This window comes from Brassica oleracea, chromosome C3, assembly GCF_000695525.1.
Source record: "Brassica oleracea var. oleracea cultivar TO1000 chromosome C3, BOL, whole genome shotgun sequence".
NCBI classification, from domain to species: domain Eukaryota; kingdom Viridiplantae; phylum Streptophyta; class Magnoliopsida; order Brassicales; family Brassicaceae; genus Brassica; species Brassica oleracea.
In genome coordinates, this window is record NC_027750.1 from 39,995,699 (window position 1) to 40,005,095 (window position 9,397).

Here is a 9,397-nt window from a genome sequence, read left to right on the forward strand (position 1 = left end):
GTATTAATTAAAAAAGTACCCTCCCGAGTTGTTACGTAATTAGAATGCTAATTTTGTTTACGTGGCGGCTTGAGAATCAATTGAAAATTTTGTTAGCCCAAAATTAAATTGCTAGAGAATATTATATTATATAGTATGTCCATTATAGATCATTCATTTATCAAATTGAAATTATTATATATTCTTTTCTTAAATAAAACCTATGAAATTACCTAGTGTGATTAAGATATATATGGCAATTAATGATTTTAAATAATAAATATTTGCTAACAGTCTGTATAATTTCTATCATTTTGTTTAATTATTTATTATTAAAATAAATTACACAATTATATTAATCATATAATAAAAATTTAGATTTTTTTGTATATGTTGTATTTTGATTTTTTCAAAACGAGTATAAATTACTAAAACTGTTAAAAAGCTCACATAAATTTTTGTGATCAAGGTTAAATTTTTATCTATAATAAGATATAATGATTATAAAATCATATGAATAAATAAATTTATTTTAATAAGTGTTTATGTTAATATATATATATACACATATATTTCATATAGTTTAAATTAAACTATACATCATATGAAATACATACTTATATTTTGATATCTGCGTTTAACATTTTTGAAAAGTTAATATTTTAATTTTGGAATCTTCATTGTTTTTTTTTTAAAATGATTATAAATGATTGAAACCACTAAACATTCCACAATAAAAAAATCGTTGGTGTAAAATTTTGTTACACAAATATGCAAATAATCATAAAATTATATGAATAGAAACCTCATTTAATAAATATTCATATTAAAAGTATACTATATATCTATGTTAATATCATTTAAATTTAATTATATATCATATACGATAAATAAGATTGATTGTTTTGATTTATTTATCGTAAAATAATTGCGAATAAACAAGAGCGGTCGTTTGATTTATGCGCACGCCAATTTATTGCACAATAGTAACGAATTTCTTAGTTATTTAATATATAATTATTATTTTATTATTTCATAATATGCAGAAAAACATAAAATAAGTACAAGGCGCAGATCTTAATCTAAGTATGTATCTCTTTAATAATTTTAAATCTTAAACATTTTCCAAATCTCAGGCCAAAATAAAATAACGAAATGAGAATAAACTTAAAAATTAATATTTATATCGAACAATAACCAAAATGAAAAAAATGACACAAAAATGAGAAAAATATTGAAGATAGATAGGATTTGCATGTAAACGTAAACTTCTCATAACCATAATTAACTTTTAAATTGCTAAATCATGATATAAAACCGAACTGGCATAGTTTCATTGTAACCAAATAGTAGGCCTGAGATTCTTAGGCCTAAACGTTAGGTTCTTATGCGATAAGTGATTTTTTGACTTAAGTTTTTTTTTGAAAAATGAGATCAGCTCATCAATAAACAAATTATGTAATTAACAAAAAAAAAGTTAAAAAAAATTGTTTAAGGGACAAAAAATTAATTCGATTAATAATATAAATTTTATTTTTCCATACGATATTTTTTAAATAATTTTCATATAAATTCACGCAAGTTGAAACTAAATAAGAAACAAATCAAATAAGACAAGCTTAAACAAAATATTAAAAAAGGAAACGTAACAAAAAAAAAAGGTGCTCCGTAGATTAAGATGTAATTAACTTCAGTAGTCAATCAGCATTACAGTAGTCAATAATTTAACGCCTAGTTTGAATTGTGTGGCAAATAGATCTTCCGTGTAACAATAATACACATCACGTGTCTGAGATCTCGACCAAACCAAGCTCCAATAGAAATAAAGACACACACCCACAGTTTCTCAATATAAACCCAAAACTCACACAAACCAAACACTATCAAAGTCTCTCAATCTTATCATCCCAAACTAACCAACCAACCAACCATGGATTCCGAGATCGCCTTCGACTACTCTCCATTGCTCAAAATCTACAAGAGTGGCCGCATCGAGCGCCTCATGGGAGAAACGGCCGTCCCACCGTCTTTAACCCCAGAAAACGGCGTCATTTCAAAGGACGTCGTTTATTCACCCGACGACAACCTCTCCGCCCGCGTTTACCTCCCGGAGAAAGCTGCCGACACCGATGAGAAACTCCCTCTCCTCGTCTACTTCCACGGAGGAGGCTTCATCATCGAAACAGCTTTCTCACCGACTTACCACAATTTCCTCACGGCGGCCGTCTCTGCTTCCGACTGCATAGCGGTGTCGGTGGATTACCGGCGTGCACCGGAGCATCCGCTTCCGATCTCTTTCGATGACTCGTGGACGTCTCTCAAATGGGTATTCACCCATATCGCCGGATCTGGACCGGAGAGCTGGTTTAACAAACACGCCGACTTCAGCAAAGTGTTCCTCGCCGGAGACAGCGCCGGCGCGAACATCGCTCATCACATGGCGATGAGAGCTGCGAAAGAGAAGCTCAGTCCCGAGTTAAGCGACTCAGGAATCTTCGGGATCATCTTGGTTCATCCTTACTTCTGGTCGAAAACACCCGTCGACGACAAGGAGACAACGGATGCTGCGGTGCGGTCCAAGATCGAAGCGATATGGATGATGGCTAGTCCCAACAACAAAGACGGAGTGGATGATCCGTGGCTCAACGTGGTTCAGTCAGACTCGGTGGATATCTCCGGGTTGGGTTGCGGGAAGGTTTTGGTGTTGGTGGCTGAGAAAGATGCGCTTGTGAGACAAGGTTGGGGTTACAAGGCGAAGCTTGAGAAGCACGGTTGGAAAGGGAAAGTGGAGTTGGTTGAGAGTGAAGGTGAAGAGCATGTGTTTCATTTGACGAGACCTGATTGTGAGAATGCTCTTGAAGCCATGAAGAAGTTCGCAGGGTTTATTAAGGGAGAGATGTAATAGGCGCTGTTTCGTCTAGATGAAAGATTACGATATGTAATGGAATAATTGTCTATCAGTCTCTGTAATGTTTTTAAGTGATTTATCATATTAGCACCAACAACACGAAAGACATTAATAATATATAAAGGATTTAACAAACCAAATGGGAAGACTATTCTTTGGTTCAGTTTTCTAGTCAGTAGCGGTTCAGTTCTTTTATGTTTTTTCTTGTGAGGAGCTGACCATTTTCTAGTCAGTAGATGGCTGAGATTGGTGTGGAGTGTCCACATGTAAGAGCTAGAAGTCTTGGTTTGCATTTTCACTATGTTGTGTTTGTGTAGACTTCAGTTGTGTTGTGCAGATCAAGACTTGGAGCTCTCACAACTGTTCTTTGAGAAGAAACGGGAAAGTGGGGTTCAGTGAAAACATATGAAGCCATTAGTTTGTGTAGCTGAAAATGTTTAACTACATGTGGGTCCAGAGTTTAGAAAATGACAGTACAATCGATCTGTGTATAGGTTTCTTACACGCAACTTTGGACATGAAACAGACAACATTTTACGACATCAATAGGAATCATCCGGACTTACTAAACCTGACCTCACTTGAAAACAATGAACATATCTAATATTACAAAGAGAGCTCTTGAATTTTTTTTTTTTCATCACTCTTATTTCTTTAACTGTTTTATTCGTTTTTTTTTTCCTTTATAAAAACACAAACCATTGGACTATAAATAGATATACAACTCTGTTTATATTTTTTCTCTATTTTTAATCGAAAAATTTGAAATGAAACTCGTTTTTTCGTTTGGTACAAAGTATATGCAGTAAAAACTTTATATTTTATAATTTTGGAGCAATGATATTTTATTTAGGCATGGACATTTTAACCTGGACCCAAAAACCCGAACCAGAACCGATCCAAAAATACCCGATCCGGAACTGGACCGAAAATTTACAAGTACCTTTTGGGTCTAAATTTCTTTTACCCGAAAGAACCGGAACCGAAAAGAACCGACCCGAATAGACCCGAACCCAAAAAGAACCGATCCGAATAGACCCGATCCAATAAGAACCGATTTGTACCCGACTTAAAAACATGTATATCTAAAACTATGATGTTTTTGTGTTCTATTTTTTATATGTATTATTTTATGATTTAGTTGAAATATCTTTTGTTAATAACATTTTTTATTATTTTGTAATATTCTTTAAGTAATATGAAGCTTTAAAATGTAAAATTTAGAGTTTAAAAATATTTTATTTTAATTATTAATAGTTTCATTTAAATTATTTTGTAAAATTTTAGATATATATGATAAATATCAATTAAATTTGATGGAATTGGGTATGTCATGTCCTTTTCAGATCCTAAATACCTGAAACCGACTCAAACCCGATATGGACCCGAAAAATTACGGTTATTTTATGGGTATTTTAATTATAGACCCAAACCGACCCGGACCTGAGAAGAACCGATCCGAATCCGAACTGAAAATTCCTAAGTACCTATTAGGTCTAAATATTTAGGACCCGAAAGACCCGGACCCGAAAGGAACCAGCCCGAACCCGACCCGAAGACCCGAACGCCCATGCCTAATTTTATTAATTTATAAAAAGTTTCATTTCCAGAATTCTATATTTTAATGTATGTTGTGGAAACCAAAATTCACACCATCGATTTATGTTTAAATTAGGAAAGTCAAGTAACCCTAACTTTCCCAGAGGTCCCGGATTCTCCACAAGAGCCAACGGCAAGTGACCAAATAAATGCGGAAAATATGTAAAGACAATAAACAATTTTATAAAAATTTGATCTTATTTCGAATCCGCGTAAGAGCGTTGCGATCATTACAAAAGATGATAAAAGATTTGGCCGCAAGAGCTGTCAGCGAGTTACATAGTTCTAGCAACCTAAAACTTTAAACCTAGTTGAGTCGCAGCTCGATAACAAAAGACGAAAAAAAGACATGAAAAAGGTTTTGATTTGATTTCAGACTGAACCTTATGAAAGGCTGCTTACGTACCGCTTTCGAGGATCAAGCCGAACGTAGTTCGATTGAAAGAGTAGAACAAGAGACCGAACTGCCTGGGCAAGTTCATCTAGTAATCGGGTGCCAGTCATAGAAACAGAGCATGTCGAGAATAATGCTTAAAAGTTTCTAAGTGTTGAGAGTTCTAAGTCTAAAAGAATTTTCATCTTGCCTCTTAAACCTCAACGTCTTTATATACTCCTCCTAGAGGCGGTTTGCTCTTTCCCTTTCTGCCCTTGGTCGAGTTTATCGCTTCGCGGGAATATTCCATTTTCCTTCGATCTTCGTGTTTATCTGTAGAAATTTCACATTTATCCTCCAAACTTGACATTTATCTCCTCCTACAGAATAAAAGATAAACTGTCATAAAGATTGGGCTTAATTTCGTATCAAAATTGTGAGTGGGATTTTAGCCGCGTTCTAGACCCTTTCGGGCCATTTTCCAACTTAAGCGTTTTTACAATTTATCGAAAAAGCGCTCTCGAAACGAAGTTGATTCCCAAGAAAGCCTGGATTCCTCATACGATTTAGGCAGTTCAAGGTGTTTAGTTAACCGTCGATGTTTCATACGATAAGAACTTCAGACGAGAAAACGAGTTCTTGTGGTTTTAAAGTCATAAAGTTCCAACGGCGCCTCCGATCGAAGTGAGACAAGAGCAAGTTTGATCAAATTTTGGCACTGTTTTGAAACCCGACCCGGATCCGCGGTTGAACCGGTAAACCCAGTGACCCAGAAAAAATCGAAAAACTCAATATTTAGAAACCCGCAAAAACCCGTAAAAACCCAGTAAAACCCGGAACCCGATACCGTTTGAACCACCGTTTGAACCAATAAATAACTTTAACTTCTTTTTTTTTTTTAATTATGTTTTTAGATTATGTTTTATATTATAAATTTCCTATTAAGAAATTAGGTGATGATTAAAAAAGTTAGGTTTTCCCTTTTCAATTTTATATTTGTAATTTTTAGATTTTGATGAAGATTTCACTATGTCACCTGAAGAAAATGAAATGAACGATGGTAGAGAGAACCAAAATTGGTTGATGTGATTTGGTGTTAGTTTATTTTCGTAATTGACAATTTATTACAATGATCTTTTACTTTTGGTTTATTTTGTATTTGAAGTTTAATTTATTTACACATTTAAATATTTATAAATTTTATGTCTTGATTTTTTTAGATGTCATACATCTTACCTTGTTAGAGAAAATTTTAAATAGTTTAAACTATTTTTGATATTTTGTATGTCAAATGACAATAAAAATATAAAAACTAAAGTTAAGTATTTTCTAAATGTTTTTAAACATAAAATATATACATATCCAAACTATTATTTTACTTTCTTAAAAAACATTTACAAAATATTAAACTTTAGTTTCTATATTTTTATTTACATAGCTGATATATTATTATATAATAAAATTAATTTATTTATTAACCCGCGGTTCACCCACGGTCGACCCAGTGACCCAACAACCCAGTAAGTCGTCCGGTTCAGTGTCCGGGTCGGGTTTAAAAACATTGAATTTCGGGGAAGAAGCTTTGCGGACGGGACGAGGACATCACGATCGTTCCAGCTCGGCGGATGGCCGAGCTGGTCGCTTGGGCGATCCAGCTCGGCCATCCGCTAAACTGGACTGGCCCAGCTCGGCGGATGGCCGAGCTGGTTGTGGTCGATCCAGCTCGGCCATCCGCCGAACTGAACTGGTCCAGCTCGGCGGATGGCCGAGCTGGTCGCGTGGCTGACCTGGTCGCGTGGTCGATCCAGCTCGGCCATCTGTCGAGCCGGATTGGATCAGTTCGATGAATGAGATGGGCTGTTTGTTTTTAGTTCTGGGGTTCATCTTTCTTTGAAACTTATGTTCGAGAACTTTTGTCGAGAGTGTGTCGAGAAAGCCTACGTGAGGAAAGGTGATTTTAGATGCTGATTTCGAGATAATCATTTTTGACCCTCACATGGACTTACCTTTCTCGAAGACTTATCGTGTGAATCCTTTTCGAAGTTGTTACGAAACTCGATTTAGTTTTTTCTCGCTTCTCTTCTTCTTTGAATCGTATCCTTATTTTTCAAAGAGGGCATTTCCCGAGAGATTTCCGACATTGATTTCGTCGTGACCGATTTTGACCCCAACAGTTAGCCCCCAGGTCGCTAGAATTTTTACGATGTTCTTGCGAGTGGTCAGGCAGGCCAGGTAAGTTAGGCGGAATTAATGGTTGGAAGTGGTCTGTTCACTCTACTAAAATTGGAGTGCGATAAGATTAGGGATGCGCCTTGTGAAGGCTACCTACGTACCCTTGTTGAAGGGATTAAGCCTTTCGTAGTTTGTCTTGGAGTTAAGGTTCTTACGACCTGTTTTCCAGTGAGACCTTTACGGTCTAGTTGTGTATTATGTAGAGATTATCGGGTATGTTTCTGCCGATGGCATTCTATATCAGACCTTTGTCGGCCTCGAGAGTAGCCTTGAAGGCTGTTTTGTTTTGTGTGGGTTATCTCCTTTTAAAAAAGTATAGAAATAGTTTGAGTTGTCATCTCATTTCTGACTCTACGGATCGTGATACTTGTCGTTGCATAAGATGAGAACATCCGAAGACTTGTATTCGAGAAGTCTCATAAACGCGCAAATATCAACGAAGAGACATGTTTTTGGATCTCGTATATTTGATATCATGCCTAGAGATGTTAGAGACCAGTGTATTGGGTTTAAGGCAAGACCTAGGTCTAATCACGACTTTAGGAGGTGTGATGATTACTTCGACTTATGTTTCCTGTATAGTTTTCGACCTGATTCCGTCCCGCTCTAAAGTTCACGATATGTTCTCGGCTTACGTGACTTGTATGGTAGGAATCGAGCATCTCTTCGAGTACAATTTTCAAGTCTCCCGAAAGTGCTGACCAAAATTTCAAATTTTTTATATAGAGCTATTACCCTTGTGTCGGGTGTACGAGAGCTATCTCTATGAGATGGCTTAGTATGTTTAGGACGATAAGAATTTGTTATGATCTGCAACAAACTTATCGGTAGATATTACCGTTTTTGAGTCTTCGCGAAGAATACATGTTTGCGAAGATGTTAGTGCGTATGACTGTTTGGTCTTCCAAGAAGGTGCCTTTTTTGAGGAATGTAATTTTATCGAAAAATGGTTCTTCAGGCGTGTGCGACGTATCGCAATGCTGAAGATTGATTTTTCTTTCGTATGCCGCGTTTCATGCTTGAAATGTTCGCGGGCTTGAAGATGTTTCGCGATATTGCAAGGGTTTAGTCTTAACTCTGCGTTTGAGAAACTTTTTGGTTTGTCTACGGATATTCGCAGCCAAAATTGTTGTTCCTGTTTGGATGCTAATTGTGGGAACCGAAATTCGCACTGTCGATTTCCGTTTAAATAAGGAAACTAGGAAAACCCTAATTTCCCAGAGGTCCCGGATATCTGTTAATACCACACGTCAAGCAAACCAGAACACGATAATGACAACGAAGAAGTATGCCTGGGCTCGAGAGCTGTCGGCGAGATTCCTAGTTCTAGCAACCCTAAATAACAAAAACGGAAAGTTGCCTAATCGCTCTAAGTGCTAAGTTTTCTCCGAAAAAGTTCCTCCCCATGCCTCTCGCCTAGGACCCCCTATATACTGGCTCCAAGGTCGGTTTACGCCTTTCCTCTACTGCCCTTAAGCCGCCATAGCATAAAAATGGAATATATGGAGATATTCCATTTTTTTCCGATCTTCGTAATTATCTTCAAAATTTTGTATTTATCCGCGGAAACTTGACATTTATCTTTCCTTGCGAACCAAGCGTAAACTGACATGCGGTTTACGGGCTGTTGGTTAAGAAATCGTAAGTTGGGCCTCGAGTCGTGTCTTAGGTCCCCTTGGGCCATCTTTCGACTCGAAGCGTTTATTACGGCTTCTTTCGATAAAGAATGAACTTTCCGCGGTTTTTACGGTAAAGTTTTTAGGTCCCCTTGGGTTCGCTACGGTATTTGGGAGATAGCATCAAAGCGTAGACGAGAATGCATGGACTGATGTCGTATCGACGTTTCGGAAGAGCTTAGTCGCTACGTAGCGACTGAGCTCTGGCTCGAGCCTGGTCCCTACGTAGCGACCGAGCGGAACGGACGTTTGGTCGCTACGTAGCGACTGAGGTTTGGCTCGAACTCGGTCGCTACGTAGCGACCGAGCGGAGCACGTGTTTGGTCGCTGCGTAACGATCTTTCTCGAGCTCTTGTTCGATGATTCGCGTTTCTTCCGCAAAGCTTTTTCGTAAAGAAGAATCTATTTCGAAGAAGTTTTCTACATTTTTCTTCTTCGGGGATTTGGACGTTAACTTCGTCGTAACCGTTTTTGACCCCAACAGTTAGCCCTCCAGCACATTGGGAACGTGGATTCCTAGCGAGGTCCCAATGCATGGTATGGCGAGCTTGGACGAGATTGGTGTATTTGGGCGAAGTTCGTGTCCGAAAATCCGCAAGTAAATAGTAATTTCTCATGCCTATAAGAAGG

The 9,397-nt window shown here is 37.2% G+C and overlaps 1 protein-coding gene across 1 annotated transcript; it reads left to right on the forward strand.

Annotated features, from left to right (window-relative positions):
• The first annotated feature begins 1,816 nt into the window (after positions 1 to 1,816).
• Positions 1,817 to 3,027, forward strand: LOC106327942 (probable carboxylesterase 12). Its single transcript, XM_013766264.1, has one exon. The coding sequence runs from the start codon at positions 1,910 to 1,912 to the stop codon at positions 2,879 to 2,881; it is 972 nt and encodes a 323-aa protein (XP_013621718.1). The 5' UTR covers positions 1,817 to 1,909; the 3' UTR covers positions 2,882 to 3,027.
• The last annotated feature ends 6,370 nt before the right edge of the window (positions 3,028 to 9,397 follow it).